The sequence below is a fragment of the Ochotona curzoniae genome, unplaced genomic scaffold, assembly GCF_017591425.1.
Source record: "Ochotona curzoniae isolate NIBS_2020 unplaced genomic scaffold, NIBS_Ocur_1.0 patch356, whole genome shotgun sequence".
Classification (NCBI taxonomy): domain Eukaryota; kingdom Metazoa; phylum Chordata; class Mammalia; order Lagomorpha; family Ochotonidae; genus Ochotona; species Ochotona curzoniae.
The window spans coordinates 982,688-1,003,286 of record NW_024466924.1 but is presented as its reverse complement, the minus strand read 5'-3'; the positions used below and the strand labels follow the sequence as shown (position 1 = coordinate 1,003,286).

At 44.9% G+C, this 20,599-nt stretch overlaps 1 protein-coding gene across 2 annotated transcripts in view; it reads right to left on the bottom strand.

The window, feature by feature from the left end:
• The window catches only part of LOC121167273 (dynein regulatory complex protein 9-like), a 33,112-nt gene that overhangs the window by 9,385 nt on the left and 3,128 nt on the right, over window positions 1–20,599 (bottom strand). For both annotated transcript variants that reach the window (XM_040996712.1, XM_040996711.1), the window contains exons 3-8: window positions 20,001–20,035; window positions 17,160–17,351; window positions 15,836–15,964; window positions 14,434–14,515; window positions 3,861–4,022; window positions 2,174–2,248 (exon numbers count right to left, since the gene is read on the bottom strand). In XM_040996712.1, the coding sequence (XP_040852646.1) occupies window positions 2,174–2,248; window positions 3,861–4,022; window positions 14,434–14,515; window positions 15,836–15,964; window positions 17,160–17,351; window positions 20,001–20,035 (675 nt within the window). The remainder of the gene's footprint in view (window positions 1–2,173; window positions 2,249–3,860; window positions 4,023–14,433; window positions 14,516–15,835; window positions 15,965–17,159; window positions 17,352–20,000; window positions 20,036–20,599) is intronic.

The window sequence follows — 20,599 nt, the reverse complement described above, 5'->3', positions numbered from 1 at the left end:
GCTAGAGGGACGTGCCAGGAGGGCGGCTCTGATTCAGGGTGTCCCTCTGGCTTGCCCCTTGGGCACTGGCTCATTCAAGTTGTGCAGACACCGCAACAGGGGGCTCTTGCCTGCCCAACACACTGCGATCAGGTAAGGGTGATCCCATGAATTTAAAGATGATTCAACATTAGTAGATCTATCCGTGTAGTCTATTACTACATAAAAGGAGGGGAAAACCAAATCATCTCAATGGATGAAAAAAAAGAAACACAAACCATCTCATCAAATTGAGTGCTTCTCCAGCTTGTTTGTTTAAAAAGAAAAGATTCTTCAGCAAGGTTCCTAGTCACCTGCCTGCCAACCTTATCTTGCCTGTTGGGAACCAGCTTTGGTCCTGGGCAGCCCTGTAGGCACCCCTATGCACAGGCAGTCACAGCCATCCCCTCCACAATGAGGTCTGAATCTTAAGGATTATTTATTTAATTGAGAAGCAGAGTTACACACACACACACACAGAATTTTTCTTCTGCTGATTCATTCTGCAAATGGCTGCCAACAGCCAGGCCAGGGCCAGGCTGAAGCCAGAGACCCAGGAACTCCAAGCCGACCGCTACGTGGGTGGGAGGGGCAGACACCTGAGCCATTCTCCACTGCCTTCCCAGATGTAGTATCAGGAAGTAGGATCCAAAGTAGAGCAGCCAGGACTCGAACCAGCATTCTCATATGGAGTGCTGGGCACTTCTTTCTCAACATCAGCCCCAGGTTTCATGGCTTATACAACATGCCATCTTTCTCTGTGGTTAGTTAGTTGTGCACCTGGTACTGGAAGGTATGTCTTCTGGGGAGCTTAGAACCCACTGGCCAGCCGTTCCATCCATCCCTCCTTGGCAAGCCTCTGGCAGCCATGATCCTACTCTCAACTTACCTATTCTGTAGATTTGTTTTTTAAGGTTTGTTTTACTTATTTGGAAGGCAGGATGGCATCTGCTGCTTCACTTCCCAAAAAGCTACAACATCCAGGGCTGGCGCAGGAGGAAGCCAGGAGCCTGGAATTCTATCTGGGTCCTCTGTATTTTGGCTTTTGTTTTCCATGGCACATTAACAGGGAGTTGGATGGGAAGCAGAACAGCCAGGACTCACCTGAAGCTCTGTCGGTGTCACAGGTGGTGGCTTAACTTGCTGTGCCACAATGCCAGCACTAACTCGCCTATTTCTGACCTAGATACAGCAAGGACTCAGCTTGGTTAGATATTAGTATGAGAAATGCTGACTGAACAACTTGCAGGGCAGGCATTTGTAGAGCAGTTCAGATACTGAGTGTGGGCACCCCATCCTGGAATGCCTAGGTGGGGGTCCCAGGCCTTGCTTTGGATCCGACTTCCTGCTAAGCTGCACCCTGGGCGGCAGTTAAACAGGCAGCTGGAACACTTGGGTGTCTGCCACGCATGTAGGACATCTGGGTGGAGTTCCAGGCTCCTGGCTTCAGCCTGGCACAGCCGCAGCTGCTGCAACAGCCATTTGGAAAACAAATGAGCAAGTGGAAGATTCTCTCTTTCTCTCTCTCTCTCTGTCTCTTAATCTGACCCGTCTTTCAAGTAAATTAAAGCACATATTAAAAAAAAAGTAAGTCTCCATCTAAGCTAAATGGCAGCAGCAGAAGGCAGGTCTTCCACTGTCCTCAGATCGCAGCCACAGTGTCTATTCAGTGGGGATTCTGGAAACAAGGTGACTCACAGCTCATTCACTTGGCTCCCCAATTTATGGGTGATTTTTTTTTCCTTTAAAAACAGTTGTTTTTGCTCTCCTTGATATTTCTTTTTTTTCTTCTTCTTCTTTTTTTTTTTTTTTAAGATTCATTCCATTTTATGGAGACATAGCAAGCAAGAGGTCTTCTCTCCTCAAATGACCGCAATGGCTGGAGCTGAGCCGGTCCAAAGCCAGAAGCTTCTTCTGGGTCTCCCACATCAGTGCAGAAGCCAAAGGACTTGAGACATCTTGCACTGCTTTCCAAGGCCAGAAGCAGAGAACTGGATTAGAAGTGAAGCAAATGGGATTTGAACCAGCGCTAGGGATGCTGGTACCACAGGCAGAGGCTTAGCCTGCTCTGCGATGTTGCCAGCCCCTCTCCTTTACATGTTAAGAGTACAGGGCAGAAGGAAGCAGCGGACAGAAGGCTGCCTGGGTGACTCACCTGATGCTCCTTTTTAAGGAACATCTCAATCTCCATGTGAGTTCGGTTCTCCTCCTCGGTTTTCATCCGTAGCTTCTGTAAGAACAATAATCAGAGAGCAGCTCTCGCTGGTAGAGTCAGGAGTCAGATTCCTCCCAGCCAGAGGTGCAGCTTGGAGCGTGGCGCAGGTCTGCCTTAGCAGCCGCGATCCCCCAAAGCTGAGTGAACCTCCAAAGTTCACCCAGATGAGCTGCACTCGTGTCCTCAAGCCATGCAAGCTGCCGCTGCACCAGCTGCATACCAGGGCCCCGGATCAAACGCCTACACTCCGTCAGATATGAAAGGCCATCACTTTAAGGAGAAAAATGATGCTTCAAGGGCACAAGGCTCCTAGATCCAGAGAAGGGAATCCTGAGGAAAAAACATGGTGCTGCTGGGGGGGGGGAAGGTGCTGGACACAGCAGTGAAAGACATCACTCGGGAGGCCTGAACCTCCTATTCCGGTGTTTGGGTTTGAGTCCTGACTCAGTGTCTACTGCCAGTTTTCCACTGGCATGCACCTTAAGAGGTAGCTGAGATGACCTATGCCCTTGGGTCCCTCCACCCCCCTGGAGGAGCTCTGCACCCCTGGAGTTAGCCTGGCCCAGCCCTGCCTTTGCACCACTTGGAGAGTGAACCAGTAGATGAAGATCTCTCTGTGTCTGCCTGTCTCTCCCTCTCTCTGCTTTTCAAGTAAAGTGAAAAGTAATTGTATCCTAAGGGGAAAAAAAGTGGATGTTAAGAACTTATTGTTAAATATCTGTTAATTCATTTGAAAGGCAAGGCAATAGAAGGACACGCACACACAGTGAGCTAGCCAGCTTCCATCCTCTGGTTCACTCCCCAAATGCCTGCAACAGCCAGGTCTGGGCCAGGCCAAAGCCAGGAGTCAGGAGCTCTGTCTTGGTCTCCCACTTGGGACTCAGGGCCCCAAGTACTTGGTTCATCTTCTGCTATATTCCCAGGCGCATCAGCAGGAAGCTAGTTTGGAAGCAGAACAGCCAGGCCTTGAACTGGCACCGTAAGCAGTGGCATAACTCGCTGTGCAAGAGCAGCAGCTCTCTTGTAGGGTTTGCAGGCACACCTGGAAAGTAAGCTTTTGGCTCCACGGGTTTTAGAGGTGGGAGACCCCCTCTGCACAAGGACACTCTCTGATGACACTGGTTCCTTTTTCTTTCCTGCTTGTTCTTGAAACCACTGGACCTTCCTCCTCAACGGAAGCCTACCCCTCCTTTCTGATAGCTTTCACTGTGGCTTCCCATCCCCTGCAGTTATGCTGGTACAAAGCGCAGCTCTCTGCATTCCATTTCTTACTGGAGGGGTAGCAGGGATGGTTACCATGGTAACAGTGATGAGGTGAGCAACAGCAGACACCTGCAGTCACTGGGTACCAGGTTGTGCCCTCTATGATCAGGCACCAAGAGAAACAGCTTGGTGGTTTCACAAAAACATACAATCCATGTTCAAAGTTCATGTCAGAGAAGCAGGAGGGACAGGCTCCAACCCCATAAAAACTGAAAGTCTTCAAGGCCTCATTTATTTTTGTATTTTCGATCCCAAGTTTAGGAGAGCAGCAGAGGGTGAGAGAATGTGTCCCAGAGCGGGGCAGTGTCAGCACGGGCAGCGCACACACATCTCCACGGTTCCTGCCGAGAGTGGCAGCGCTTACCTCGATCTCCTCCAGCAGCTGCTCCTCCGACTTGCTGCCCTTCTTCTGGGTCTGAGCAATCTGCAGATCAGTGATTTTTTTCATATAGCCATTCTCCAGGTTGGTTTTGGCTTTCAGCTCTTGCAGTTGGTCCTTGAGGTGAGCAATATACTCATTCTGAATCTGCAGATGAAAGATGAGGTTTCTAAATGAGGGTATGCTGCAAGCCCAGGGAGTGATGGTAGTACGTCTTAGCACATTATACCCTCTTACAATCTGTAGGAATGTTGGGAAGTTTACCTAATTTCTCTAAGCCTGCTTTCACACCTGAAAAATCCCACCAGTGTCTGAAGCAACTTAGGAGTTCAATGAATATTTATTAATTTAAATACATGCCCTGAACCTCGGAGCATGCCCTACATCCGGGACCTGGGGAGGGTGGGAAATTGGGTGGGCCTTCTCCCTTAATAACCCCCTTTAAACATGAAGGAAACAATATGGAAAACATACTAGTATTATCCACTTTCCTGTAGCCCTTGAACCTTCTTACCCTAATTAACTATGTAAAGATTGTCAAAATAAAAATAAATTTTTAAAATATATAATAAATAAATAAATAAATACATGCCCTGAGACCAGCTTTGTGGCATGGTGGATAAAACTATTACCTGCCACCCCAGCATACCATATGGACACCAGTTTGTGTCCCAGCTGCTCCTCTTCCTATCTAGCTCTCTGCTAACACACCTGGGAAAAGCAGCAGATGTCCCTGGGGATTGGGCCCCTGCTACCCACATCAGAGACCCAGAAGATGTTCCTGGCTCCTGGCGTCGGTATGGCCCAGTCCTGGCTCTTGTAACCACTGAGGAATGAAATAGTGAAAGTAAGATTTCCCTGTCAATCCCTTTCTTTATAACCCTTTCAAACAAATATTTTTTAAAAATGGATTTTTGCTTCTTTTTTTTCTACACAACCCTATTCCCCAACTTCTCTCTACTTCCTTACCTCTTCCTCATTCCCTTTATTGCCTTCCTTGGATTTTCAAATTGTACAGTTATTGATAAGGTGTGTCTGTTAAGGAAGAATTGTGTCAAAATGAATATGCGGTGGTTTTATTTCTTCAACTTGATTTTTTAAAGTTTTTAAAATTTTTATTGGAAAATCAGATTTACAGAGAGGAGACAGAGAAAGATCCTCCATCTGCTAGTTCACTCTCCAAGTAGCCACAATGGCCAGAGCTGAGCTGATCCAAAGCCAGGAGCTGCTTTGAGGTCTCTCTTGCGGGTGCAAGGTCCCAAGGCTTTGGACTGTACTTGATTGCTTTCCCAGGCCACAAGCAGGCAGCTGGATGGGAAGCGGGGCTGCCGGGATTAGAACCGGCACCCATATGGGATCCCAGTGCATGTAAGGCGACTACTTTAGCCACTAGTTTTCCATGCCGGGCCGACTGAAACCCTTTCAATCTATTTAACTACTTAGACTTTCCTTTTTTTTTTTTTTAAGATTTGTTTATTTTTATTGGAAACGCAAATCAGATTTATAGAGAGAGGAAAAGACAGAGAGAAAGATCTTCCATTCATTGGATTATTTCCCAAATGGCTACAACAGCCGCAGCTGAACTGATCTGAACTCAGGAGCTTCTTCCAGGCCTCCCACAAGGGAGCAGCATCCCAAGGCTTTGGACTATCCTCTACTGCATTCTTAGGCCATAAGCAAGGAGTTGGATGGGAAGGGGAGCAGCCCAGGACAGGAATTGGCACCCATATGGGATGCTGGTGCTTTCAAGGCAAGGATTTAACCATTGAGGCAACGCACCAGGTCCCTCACTTAGACTTTCTTCAAGGTTCAGGTAACTGAAATACATAAAGCCTTTTCTAGAAAACCTCAGCCTGTATTGATGACAGTAGTTCTCTTTCTCAAAGAGTCTAACAGAGATGGATAGTTTGGAATTCACTAAATGGTGTCTTTTTACATGCACATTCAAACACTTAAGTGTGGGTGTTCAACCTTGCAGTTAAATGCCAAGGGAGATTCCCACATCCCACATCAGAGACCTTGGGCTCAATACCCAGCTCCAGCTCCTAACTCCAGCTTCCCACCAATGCAGACTCCAGCAGGACTGAGTAATCAGGTCAGTGCCACCCACGCGGAAGATCCCAGCTCCTGGTTTTTGTCTTAGACCCACCAAGCCCACTGAAGACACTTTAGAAGATAAGCCAGCAAATGGGAACATTTATGTTTTTCTCACAAAAAAGAAACAGAGGGCCAAGAGGACCTTAGGGACATATTCTGGTCAGTTTTCTTCACCTATTTGTTATTGAGTCCTTCAAAGTAACAGTATGGGAGTGGGCCCTGAGGTCCAGCTGCAGTATTGAGCCCTCTGCATCCGATCCAGCTTCCTGTTCAGGCACTATGAGAGCTGCGGGTAACAGTTCCTGTGCTGAGGGCCCTGCCAGCCCCCGGAGACCCGGATGGAGTCCCACGCCTGTGGCTATGGCCTGGTCCATCTCTAACTGGTGTGGGCATTAGGGGAGTGAATCAGCAGATGTAAGTTACCTCTGTATCTCTGTCTCTCTCTGTATGTCTCTGTTATTCTGCCCTTCAAGTAGATGAAAAAAATTTTTTTAAATAAAATTGTAGGTAACTATGAGTATCAGAACTGCAGAACTGAAATGCTCAGAGTCTCAGCCTATGTATTATATAACTGGCCATACAGGCACACAGCATGGGCTGTGGCAAGCCAAGGACATCTGGTTTTAATGCTGTTGCCATGGACTTCTGATTGCTCCGATTTCCCTTCTGGGTCACTGTTTTGCACAAACATTGTTATGGTTCTCCATGGCAACAGTGTGGCAACACAGAGGAGGATATCGTATACTGCCAGGCTAGTTAGTCCTGGTAAATTCATGACCAGACATACCAAGAGATGAACTGAAGCGCCGTTCATCTTCTCAGTTTCCCACTGTGCCCCAAGAAACAGAGAAGAAGCAGTGAGTTATAGGCCAAAGATCTTCAGTTACAGGAAGTCCCTCCAAGATTTCATTAAGAAATGTTTAGCCTCCAGCACAACCCATACTGCTGTTTCTCCAGGGGGTCTGCAGCTCCAGGATCGAGCCCAAGGACTGAGGCCCCATGCTTGTGGGTTTCTAATAGCAGATGACACTTTACTTCCAATTCAAAACTGCCTCCAGACCTGGGCTTCTGGGCTTGTTATTTCAATTCAGAGGAAGCATGATTTAGTAATGGAAAGAAGCAGCAACCCATTCAAGCTAACAGGGCTCTAAAAGCTGCCATGGAAATGTGAGCCCAAGGATTTTAATGATAGTGTCCGTTTCCACAATTGAATATAGGCAGATAACACAACACCAGTTGTGAAATCTGCAAAGCTTCTCTCTGGAGAAGTCGCCTATTTGGTGGAATGGAAGAAGAGAAATGGGGGTGTAGTCCACGACTATGATAAAAGTCAGAAACTGACATTTACATACGGCTATCTGTCACTGAGAGTACTGACTGCTTCTAGAACAGTCTATGGATAAAGTCTGAGCTCAGTGGAAATCCTGTGGTCAAATATAACATAACAAAATGCAAACTTGTAATGTTTCAGGCTCCAGTTCTACCCTCTGCATTCTTTTCCTTTTCAATGATTCCTTTTTTGGATCCATCATATCAATTTCTTCTTCTCTTTCCATCAGCAGTAAAGTTGTCACACACCTCATTTTCCTCGTTGATGTGACTCCTGACATGTGCCATGTGAGTCCCAGCTCTGCTCCTTACTCCAGCTTCTGCTAATTTGTGCCCTGGGAGACAGCATGTCATGGCTGTCACCAACATGACAGAACAAACTGAGTTCTTGTCCCAGTGAAGAAGCACAGAGAAGGATCTACTCTCTCTCCTTCTCTGCCAAGTAAATAAAATAAATTAAAAATAGGATACATAAAATTATCCAGATGTCAGATAGAATCAAGATGGCGGAATAGGGTAAGGACACGTTTAAACAAAGAAATATTAGCCAGTGTGAAGCAGAGAGAGCTCATTCCAGGAAACAGGAGAGGACAGAGTGACAGCAGAGGAACACTTGGAGACTGACAGACACAGGGAAGCAGCAGTAACAGTGGTGTGGTGTTGCAGTGACTGATATACCAGTGGCATTCAGCAAACGGCGATCTGAACTCCATCATGAGCCAGAACTCCACCAGCAACAAGGCGGAAAGGGACGTTTGGAGAGAGCTCCAGAGGTGAACCTAGACAAAGAACTGCTTCCTGCCAGTCTGTTTGATTTGACCAGGAACGGAGACAGAGTAGCAGATGCCAGATGGGCAGTGTGGGAACAAGGTGACTTTCATAATCCAGTCTGCCCCCTAGAGCCATGTTGGGTGCCATTTTAAGGAGGCAAGGGCTATGGACAGTACTGCGCATGCACTGAGCTGGGAGTGAACTCATTTCTGGCTCAGCAAACTGCAACAATGTGGCATTCTACAGGTTCCACCTAGGACAGGTCTGGGTAGCCCTCAGACCTGACAGCCAGCAGATAAAGAACTCTAGCACTGGCACCATTTCATACAGTGTGGCAAAGAATTTAAGACTGCAGGGACAACATGAGCTGCGCGTGTACTGAGCTCAGTGAGAACTCAGTGAGCTCAGTTCTCACTGAGCTCAGTGCATTGCACTGGTTCAACATGAAAATATACCGACTATGGCATTGTACAGGTCAAAATAGGTCAGTGTGGCCCTCAGACCTAATGTCCATCAGGTTCCTGCAAAGTCAGCACCAACAACCTAGCCATATAGGACACCTGGTGTCTCCCTAATCCTGGGACCTGCTCCAACCAAAAGTGGGAGAAAAGTTGCAGAGACAACGGTGCAGCCTCAGCATGGTATCACAGGAGGTGGAGAGTGGTAAGCCAGGAGCTGGGGCTACGGAGACCATGGTGGAAATCTAACATAAGAACTCAGACCTGGAACTCGCTGAAGGGAGTGGCACAAGTGACTGCAAACAAATACCAGGTACCAACTGTAATAAGTAAAATAAAACTGCAGACCTGTGGGTGACACAGCTTAGAAACTTGCCCCAAGGAGAAGACTCTGTTAACCAGAAGTACAATGACCAAGAGCAAAAGAAGAGACAAAGGCACAATGAATATCACTGAAGACTCCCCTGCAAAAGAGCAAAATCCTTTGCCAACCTGAGTTCACTGAGGAAGACATCGCGAAAATGGGGAATACAAAATTAAAAACACTTGTTATATTGGGCTCAGCAACGTGGCCTAGTGGCTAAAGTCCTTGCCTTGCACATATTGGGATCCCATATGAGTGCCGGTTCTAATACCGGAAGCTCCACTTCCCATCCAGCTCCCTGCTTGTGGCCTGGGAAAGCAGTTGAGGATGGCCCAAAGTCTTGGGACCCTGCACCCGTTTGGGAGACCCGGAAGAGGTTCCTGGTTCCCGGCTTTGGATAGGCGCAGCACCGGCCGTTGCGCTCACTTGGGGAGTGAATCATCAGACAGAAGACCTTCCTCTCTGTCTCTCCTCCTCCCTGTATGTCTGACTTTGTAATAAAAATAAATAAATCTTTTAAAAAAATTAAAAACACTTGTTATAAATCTTATCAACAACAAGAAGCATGTAAAGCAGGCATTCAAGGAATTTAAGGAATATGTCACACTGGAAATGAATCAAATGAAAGCTGATATATCAGAAATGAAGAATACAATGGAGCAAATTAAAATACAGTGGAGAGTCTCCAAAATAGAATGAAGCAAGCAGAAGAAAGAATCTCAGAATTGGAAGATATTTCCTGTCACCGGGGGAAACAAACAAAAAGGTGGAAGCAGAGCTGGATCAGACCAAAAAAAGTATTCAAGAATGGAAAGATACTATTAAAAGGCGAAATATATGGAGTTATGGGAGTCGCAGAAGGTGCAGAAAGATAAGCTGGGTTTACAAATGTATATTTTTTAAAGATTTATTTATTTATTGGAAAGGCAGATATACAGAGAGGAGGAGAGACAGAGAGGAAGATCTTCTGTCCGATGATTCACTCCCCAACTAAGCGCAACGGCCAATGCTATGCCAATCTGAAGCCAGGAGCCAGGAACTTCTTCTGGGTCTCCCTTATGGGTGCAGGGTCCCAAGGCTTTGGGCCATCCTCGACTGCTTTCCCAGGCTACAAGCAGGGAGCTGGATGGGAAATGGAGCTGCCGGGATTAGAACTGGCACCAGGGATCCCAGCGCGTTCAAGGCGAGGGCTTTAGGCCATGCCACAGGGCCCTACAAATGTGTTTAATGAAATAATAAGGGAAAAAATTTCTCTAACCTAGAGAAATAATTGGAAAACAACATCCAGGAGGGACACAGAACTCCCAACAGGGTAGACCAAAAGTGATTTTCACCAAGACACATGATCATGCTCTCTGCAAACCAAACATAAGCAAAAGATACTTAAATGTGCACGTGAAAAAAAATCAGTTGACATATAAAGGAATGCGAATTAAACACACAGGAGATCTCTCACAGGAAACTCTACAGGCCAGAAGAGAATGGAACGACATACTCCAGATTCTAAAAGAAAAAAAAATGTCGGCCCAGGAAATCATACCCAGCAAAGCTTTGTTTTGTCTTTGAAAATGAAATGAAATTCTTCCACAGTAAAGAAAAATTAAAAGAATATTTGTCTTCCAAACATGCTCTACAAATGATACTTAAAGATGTTCTCTTGACAGAGAAAAGGAGCAGCGCCCACCAAAACCAAAGGCAAATGTGAAAAACATCCCAATAAAATAACAACAGAAAACTAAATCATTAAACAACCCATTTCTTTTCTTTTTTTTTTAAAGATTTATTTATTTTTATTGGAAAGGCAGATATATAGAGAGGAGGAGAGACAGAGAGGAAGATCTTCCGTCCAATGGTTCATTCCCCAAGTGGCCGCAAAGGCTGGAGCTGAGCCAATCCAAAGCCAGGAGTTTCCTCTGGGTCTCCCATGCAGGTGCAGAGTCCCAAGCTTTGGACCGTCCTCCACTGCTTTCCCAGGCCACCAGCAGGAGGCTGCATGGGAAGTGGAGCTGCCGGGATTAGAACCAGTGCCCATATGGGATCCTGGCTCACTCAAGGGGAGGACCTTTACCATTACGCTATCACACCAAACACAAACAATTCATTTCTAAAATGACAGGACCAAATTATTATCCATTCATATTAACCCGCAATATAAATGGCTTAAACTCATCAATCAAATGTCAGATTAGTAGACTGGATTAAAAAACACATCTATTTGCTGCCTATGTATCTCATAGATTTTTATTTTTTTTAATTTAGTTTCATTTCTTCAAGGCACTTTCTTATTAAATTCTTCACTCATAGATCATACGGTAGCATCATTTTTTAAAAAGATATTTTTTAATTTTTATTGAAAAGGCAGATATACAGAGAGGAAGATCTTCCGTCTGATGGTTCACTCTCCAAACGACCGCAACGGCCGAACCTGAGGTGATCCAAAGCCAGGAGACCTGAGCTTCTTCTGGGTCTCCCTCACGGGTGCAGGGTCCCAAGGCTTTGGGCCGTCCTCGACTGCTTTCCCAGGCTACAAGCAGGGAGCTGGATGGGAAGTGGAGCTGCTGGGATTATAACCGATGCCCATATGGGATTCCGGCACATGCAAGGTGAGAACTTAAACGACTACGCTATTGCACCAGGCCCAATAGCATCATTTTCTTCAAGAAGGTTTTTGATTTTCTTTTTCATTTCTTTAGTGACACATTAGTCATTCAGTAGTATGTTATTTCTCCTTGTGTTTTTAATTTCTGTTTTTCTTCCTGTTGTTGATTTGGTATTGTGTCTTTTCATTTGAGGAGATGTATAGTAACTGTGTAGTGGAGGCTATCATATCCGGATGTGAGGATACAATGCAGTAAGCATCTCTACTTCCAGACCAAAGATGGACTCCCAATGAGACTGTTTACTATATCTTTTTTGTGGTTGTTGTTTATTTGTTTACTACATCTTGACAACAGAATGCTGGACTCTCTGCCATTGTCCATGCCCGCAATGATGGACATATGAGTGTTTATTATGAACTATACCATAGCAACAATATAGGGGAACTCATTGAAGGGGGAGGGTACTCCGGAGGGGCTTAGGGGAAATCCCAGGACCTACGGAACTGTGTCATAAAATGATAACAATAATTTTAAAAAGTTAAAAGAAAATTATCCAGATGTGGGCCTGGCGTTGTAGCCTAGTGGCTAAAGCCCTTGCCTTGCATGCCCAGGAATCTATATTGGTGCTGGTTTATATCACAGCTGCTCCACTTTGTTTCCAGTTCTCTGTTTGTGGCCTGGAAAAGCAGTAGAGGACAGCCTAAGGTCTTGTGACCTGCACCCGAGTGGGAGACCTGGAGGAAATTCCTGGCTCCTGGCTTTGGGCCTGCTCAGCTCTGGCCACTGTGGCCATTTGGGGAGTGAATCAGCAAATAGATCTTCTTCTGTCTCTCTTTTACTCTATAAATGTGATTTTCCAGTAAGAATAAATAAATCTTTAAAAAATTATCGAGGTGGGCACGGCGTGATAGCATAGTGGTTAAAGTCCTTGCCTTAAATGTGCCAGAATCCCATATGGGCACTTGTTCTAATCCCGGTGGCCCTGCTTCCCATCCAGCTCCCTGCTTGTGGCCTGGGAAAGCAGTCGAGGATGGCCCAAAGCCTTGGGACTCTGCACCCGCATGGGAGACCCAGAAGAAACTCCTGGCTCCTGGCTTTGGATTGGCTTAGCTCCAGCCATTGCAGCCACTTGAGGAGTGAATCATTGGATGGACAATCTTCCTCTTTGTCTCTCCTCCTCTCTGTATATCTGCCTTTCCAATAAAAATAAAAATAAATAAGTAAATCTTTAAAAATATATATCCAGGTGTTGGGACTGGCACCATGGTGTAGTAGACATTTAGCATCCCTTATGGGCTCTGGTTCAAGCCCTGGCTGCTCCAAATCTGATCTACCTCCCTGCTTATGGCCTTGGAACCAGCAGATGATGGCACAAGTCTTTGGGGGCTTGAACTTACATGGAAGTCCTGGAAGAAGCTTCTTGCTCCTAGCTTCAGGCTGGCTCAGCTCTAGCTGTTGCCTCTATCGAGGAGTGAACCAGTGGATGGAAGATCTCTATCTGTCCTTCTCTTTCTGCTTAAAAAATGTCTGCCTTCCAAATAAAAATAAATAAATCTCTTTAAATTATTCAGACGTCTATTATCAGAAAAAAAGGAAAGGTGATCATGTCTCCATTGCACTAACATTATCCAACACACTCAGTGCAATAATCAAAACAGTTTTGTTCACAGCAGTTCAAGTGTTTTTCACAATAATTTATGCTAAAACAGTATCATGTTGTTAAAACACTGGGACAAGCCACAAAAGGCACACTTGGAAAGGAAACATCTTAATAGTCAAGAGAAGACTGAGGAAGGCATGCATGTTTTCGACATGCTGTTATTTCAACAACCAGCGATGAGTCTTATTCTTAGGGACTCGCATTAGAACCTCATACAATGGGCCTGGGCCAGTGGCTCAATTGGCTAATCCTCCCCTTGTGGACTGGGAGAGCAGTTGAAGACAGCCCAAAGCCTTGGGACCCTGCACTCGTGTGGGAGACCCAGAGGAGCCCTCTTACTCCTGGCTTTGGATCGGCTCAGTACTGGCTCAGAACCATTGGTTCGTATGGAAGACAGGGCTGGAAACAGAACTGCCCAAGCAGTTGAAACCAGCATGTGCTTAACTTGATTGGGGCGACGGACCATGCCAGACCCTCTACTGGCAAGCACACACAAGAATCAGGTCTAGGATCACCTCAGATGAACTTTTTTTTGGAGAACCCTCCAACTAAATTGCTGATCTCAGAACCCCAACCAGGAAGAGACTATGCTATGTCAGCCAGTGGATTCTGAATAGATTTCATCGTGCTTGGAATGGCGAGACTGGCAGCAATTCAGAACTGTTGAACTATCAAAACTGCATGAGCAGGACCCTTGGAGCATGCCCCACCTCGGGGACCTGGGATGGATGGGAGAGTGGGTGGGGCTTCTGCCTTTGTTCCTCCCCTGACACCTGATACAGGGAGAAAATGATATTAGTGTGGAAAGAATGGTCATACCCACTTTCCTGTAGCCCTTGACCATCTGTACCCTAATCAACTATGTAAGGTTATAAAAATAAAAAATAATAAAGAAAAGGGAAAGAGAAAAATGGGTGGTCATGATGTTTAATGACATAATGAAGCCTCATGAACATACGAGAGGGTTAATGTCATGGTCATACTTTCTCCTCTGCGAAGTCATAATACTGGAGAATATCTGAGACCAAGTGGGGAAGGAGAGGTGGTGTGGTCAGAAATACACAAGGGCAAAAAACCACTAAGAGCACCAGAGAGTGAGGCTGCCCTGGATTCTGTCCCCAACACACCCATACATTCAAGGCCGCCTCTCCAGTCACTCCATGTCTTCAATGGCAAAGCCAGCCCAGGAGTCCCCACTCTCTGACCGTCATAACTTCACTTGGTTCGAGAAAGATGGTTTCTACACACACAGGAAGGTGTGGGCAAGGTTAATTCTTACCTGTGCTTCAGCCTGCCGTTCTTTTTTGACATTAATGAGTTGCTTTTGAAGAGATTTTATCTGTTTTCTTCCTTTTTCCTCCCTAGAAGGAATTAAGAATGATTTTGTGTTTGAGTAGTGCTTCTCAAATCGTACCGTGTATGTAAAGATCAGCCAGACGTTCAAAACCGGCTGCGAGGGCTCCATCCACAGTCCGACTTCCAGGTAAGTGACAAGGGACTCTGGATGCTAACGGTGCTGCTTCAAAGAGCACACTTACCTTCTTTTTTAAAAGGAGAGGCTCCTAGCTGCTGGCTCTTTGGCTCAGCTCCAGCCATGTGGCCACTTGGATAGTGAACCAATTGATAGAAGGTCTTCTTCATCTTTCTTTGTCTCTCCTTCTCTCTGTAGATTTATTTATTTTGATTTGAAAGGCAGGGGTACAGACAGAGGAGAAACAACATAGAAGGAGAGCTTTCCTACTCACTGGCACTATTAAAATGCCTGTAACAGCCAAAGTGGGCCAGGCCAAAGTGTGGAGCCAGGAGCTTTATCCAAGACTCCCATGTGAGTCGGGGGCCCACTCAAGTACTTAGGCCATCTTCCATCACTTTCCCAGGCACATTACCATGGAGGTAGGCTGGAAGTGGAGCAACTTGGACACGAACTGTCAACCATACAGGATGCCAGCATCACAAGAGATGATTTTAAATAGCTATATCACAACATTGGCTCCCAGTTTGTCTTCATTTGAAAATTTAGGCCATTTATATCCAAGGGCATTATCAGTAAGTAATGACATAGTCTTGCTATTTTTTCATACACATTCCCATTGTTTGTTTTGTACCTTGTGCCTTCAGTAGGTGAATTTTCTGCATTCACATTCTTGCATGATGTTGTCTATCATTAAATATTATTTGTAAGGCTGGTATAAGCAGTGGCAAATACTTCTAACTTGTTTCTTTTGAAAGGTCTTTATTTTACCTTTGTTTTCAAATGAGAATTTCATAGGGTACAGTATTCTGAGCTAACAGTTTTTGTTTTGTTTTGTTTTCTCTCCAAGCCTGTAGGGTTTCTGACATGAAATCAGCTATTAATCAAATTAGAGATTCTTTTAAGGTAATCTGATATTTCTCTCATGTACATTTCAAGATGTGTTGTGGTGAAGATCTTTTCAGAATATATCTATTGGGAGTTTATGTACTTCCTGTATTTAATATCCATTGTTTTAATGAATAGGTCTTCTAACCCATCCTGTTTCTCCATCCCTTCAGGAACTGTTACAGCTCTGGGGAATGGTACCCAAGTTTCTGGATTCCAGTTATCTTCCCTGGCAAGCACAGATTGGGCTTGTTTTAGAAACCAAGGGCTTTTGTCAAGTGTCCTTAAAAATACATCAACACAAATCACACATTATTCTGACCTGGCAATGACATCGTAGAAGTGCTTTTTGTTTTCCCTCTCTCTGCTCAAAGCTTGCAGGAGACTGGTGAACGTGCCCGACTCTCTCAAGTCCTGCATGGTATTTGTAATGATATTATTGAAAAATCGTCTGGATAGAGAAACCAGAGAGGTTAATGAGGCATGTTTCTCTAGATATAATAATCTCTAGTATTATTCACATAACATTCAAAAACAGGTACAACTACATTTTTTTTTAAGATTTGCTTATTTACCTATTTGAATGACAGAGGTAACAGAGAGAAGCTGAGACAGAGTTATAAATGAAAGGGGAAGTGGGTCCACCCAGGGACATGGCAGGCTAATCCTTGGGCTGTGGCTCTGGTACCCCATATGGATACTGTTCAATTCTTGACTGCTCTACTTCGAATCCATGTCCCTGACAATGCACCTGAGAAAGAAGCCAAAAACACTCCAATTACCTGAGTCCTTGCAACCACATGAAAAACATGGAGGAAGTTCTTGGCTCCTAGCCTTGGTCCACCACAGATCCTGCTGTTGCAGCCATTTGGGGAGTGAACCAGCAGATGGAAGATCTCCCAGACCATTAGCAGGCAGCTGGACTAGAAGTGGAGCAGCTGGGACTTGAACCGATATCCACATGAGCTGTCACAGATAGCAGATTTACCTGCTATGCCATGGCCCTGGTGTATACTTATATTAATGCCACTAGGTTGTTACTGTTTTCCTTTTTTTTTAATGTTAATAACATTGTATTATGTGATACAGTTTTATAGGCACTGGATTCCCCCCCACCCCTCCCCTAACCCTCCCCCCATGGTGATTACTGTTGTTTTCCAAACGCAAAGGAAAGATAATGGAAAAGCTAGTAGTCTACTTCGATAAATTCACTCTGTATCTATGTGTTGAGCTATTGCACTATGCCTTGAAAAAAATGTACAAGCATTGCATGGTAATCAAAATTTTATTTTCCTTCCACTCTACCCCATTAATCAAAAATTTAAAAACTTAAGTTAAATACAAATTGGAAGCAAAGATGCAATCATTTGCCCAAGATCCTAGCCCAAACCTAACCTTAACCCTAACCCTACAGTTCAAAACCACCATGCTTTGAACTGTACCACACCTCCTCTAGGCAGTCTGTAGCTAATCTTATCACCAGCTGTTTTGGATAAATGGACTAACTCCTAAGAGAAGACAGCCATCAGCCATCCTTATATGCATTCTCCATGCCACCTGCCCTGCTGCCACCGCCCCCCTTGTATGCAACCTTACATCTATGCATAAAAGCAGCATTACATTTCCAAACAGGCTCATTTCCTTACCTATCATTCTGAATTTTCTTCAGTGTCTCCATTGTCATTATGGTTTGCCACGTAGGTTTTTTAAAGATGGAATCCTGCGTGGCATTATGTTCTACACCAAATTGGCCTCCTTTTCGGGCTTCTGGCTGCTTTCCTTTAATTGTAGATGGACTGGACATTTTCATAGCTGTTGAGATCATCGACTTTTCCAGGCTACCGGCATCTTTCTAACAACAAATGATGTTAAGACTTTTTTTTTTTTTTTTAAAAAGAGACAATATTCTAGGAAACAGGGCTTCTTAATACACTTTTCAACCTCATAGGAAACATCCTTTCCTTCAGTCACACACAACTTGATGTCTTCCTGCCTTCCTCCCATATTCCCTCTGTCATACTCCAACTCACCCCTTGGGAGCCTTTAACACTGTCATCACAGCTAGAGCTTACTGTGCAATATCTCTGTTAACAGGTATTTACCGCATAGGAAGTATGTATAAAAGCTCTCTACCAGATAATGTTCTATGAGCAGATAGAATGTCTTAGAGATCTTGGATTACTGTAAATACTTTTAAAAAATCTTTATTTATTTTTTATTGCAAAGTCAAATATACAGAGAGGAGGAGAGGAGGCAAGGAAGGCCATCTGTCCGTTGCCTCACTCCCCTAGCAGCCCCAACAGCTGGAGCTGAGCCAATCCGAAGCAGGAGCTCAGAGCCTCCTCCGCATCCCCCAGGTGGGTGCAGGGTGTGCTTTCCCAGGCCACAAGCAGGGAGCTGCATGGAAAGTGGGGCTGCTGGGGTTACACCCTGCGCCCAAATGGGATCCTGGTGTGTGCAAGATAAGGACCTTAGCTGCTAGGTTACCACACCAGGTTAGAATCCTGGGTTAGATTCCACCATGCTGGAATCCATGGTTAGAGTCCCAACTGCTCCAAGTTCCAATCCAATTCTCTGTTGATACTCCTGGGATATCAGTGGAAGAGGGCCCAAGATTTAGGGTCCCTAAGACCCCTGTGGAAGGCAGGATGGCTTTCCTGCTTCTTGTCTCTGGCCCAGCCGTTACAGTCATTTGGAGAATAAACCAGTCAATGGGGAATCTCTTTCGGTCTTTTTGTCACTCAAATAAATGAATACATCTTTTTAAAAAAAAAAGTTGGGTTTATTTCGGTGTAAAAAATTTGAAATCCAGTTTTTTTTTTCTATTTTGCTGTTTTAAAAGTTTGTTTTTATAATGGATTGGACATTTAGTCCATGTTCTTTTCTAAAAGTTCATACTTATTTCTAGTCTTCTGTAAATAATGCTATTTTTCAAGTGCCCAAGATGAAACGTAGAGGAATGTTTTTTTTTATTTATTATTTTTTAATTTTTTAAAAAGATTTATTTATTTTTATTAGAAAGTCAGATATACAGAGAGGAGGAGAGACAGAGAGGAAGATCCTCTGTCCAATGATTCACTCCCCAAGTGACCACAATGGCTGGAGCTGTGCCAATCCAAAGCCCGGGAGCCAGGAACTTCCTCTGGGTCTCCCACGTGGGTGCAGGGTCCCAAGGCTTTGGGCCATCCTCAACTGCTTTCCCAGGCCACAAGCAGGGAGCTGGATGGGAAGTGGAGCTGCTGGGACCAGAACCAGTGCCCATACAGGATCCCGGGTGCATTCAAGGCAAGGACTTTAGCCACTAGGCCACGCTGCTGGGCCTAAGTTAAGTTTTTCTTTTTTAATAACTCTGGTGCTCAGAGGAGTCCAAAACATCAATGTCAATGTAATGACTGAGGGGAACACAGCTCAATATTGAAACAAGCAGGTTGTGGCAGATCCAAGGGCAAGTTATTTTCAATGAAAGCAATGTTCAAGTTGAATTTCCTCCCCCTAGTGTTCAGTTGGCTTTTAGCAACTGGGAAACAAGATGGATGGGACAACTCAGTCTTGATTTCAGTAAGTCTATAGCTGTGCCTTGGTAACTGTGAGGGATCTGCTGCAGCTCCGTCACTCCGACAACGCACACTAACTCTGCAGATGATCTTGGCCCTTAAACACAGTAGTACATCCTCCAATATACTGCCAATGATCTCCATGTTACTCAAGCCCTCTAATACAAAGCACATGCTATGTACAAAATGCATACTGTTTAGGGAACAATTACAAGGGGGAGGGCCTGGCGCTGTGGCCTCACAGCTAAAGTCCTCACCTTGAACTCCCCGGGATCCCATATGGGCGCCAGTTCTAATCCCGGCAGCTCCACTTCCCATCCAGCTCCCTGCTTGTGGCCTGGGAAAGCAGTCGAGGACGGCCTAAAAGTGTTGGGACCCTGCACTCATGTGGGCAACCAGGGAGAAGCTCCTGGCTCCTGGCTTCAAGTTGGTTTAGTTCCAGCCATTGTGACCATTTGGGGAGTGAACCAACAGATAAAGATCTTTCTGTTTCTCCTTCTCTCTGTAAATATGCCTTTTCTATGAAAAAATAAACAAAATTTTTTCAAAAAGAGCTCTCTTATATTAAAAAAATGAATATATAGATTTTTATCAACTGAGCACCCTTAACTCTTAAAGTGAAATTCAAAATGCCATAAAACATGAATTATTCTTTTCTTTTAAAATTCATTTATTTTTATCTGAAAGGCAGATTTACAGAAAGACAGAGAGACACACAGAGAAAGATCCAAAAGACAGGATCCAAAGACAGGAATCAGGAACTTCTTCTGGGTTTCCCACATGGTTACAGGGGCTTAAGGACTTGGGCCTTCCTCTGCTGCTTTCCCAGACCATACACAGGGAGCTGGCTGGGAACTGGAGCAGTCAGGATATGAATCAGGACCCATACTGGATACTGGCACCAGCAGACAGAGGATTAGCCTATTGACCCACAGCACCAGCCCCTTCTTATTTCTTTCTCTCTCTCTCTTTCTCTCTCTCTCTTAAGAAATACAGAGGAACTGTAAGGCTTCTTCCTCACTTCCTCCCTTATTTGGAAGGCAGAATCATAGGAAAAGGGGAGACAGAGACATTGTCCATCCAATGGTTTTACTCTCCAAATAGCCACAACAACTGGGGCTGGGCCAGACTGAAGCCAGGAGCCAGGAGCTTCTTCCGGGTCTCCCATGTGGTAGCAGGAACCCAACACCTGGACCATCTACTGCTAAATCCTGGTCACATTAGTAGGGAGCTGGATGGGAACTGGAGACAGAACTGGATCTTAGACATTGTGATATGAAATGTGAGCGTGCCAAGCAGCAGCTTAACCCACTGCATCACAATGCCAGCCCTAACATTTGAAACTTTTTGAGCAGTGTGTTGGCACTCAAAATGCTTTAGATTTCCAAGCAGCATTTTGGATTTTAGATTTTTGTATTAAGGATGCCCAACATGTATTAAGATTGACCTAACTTCAGGCATTTTAAGATAATGTCAATTAACAAGTTAGAAAAGGTTATGGCTGTACCTTCAGCCGTGGGGCTAATACTCCA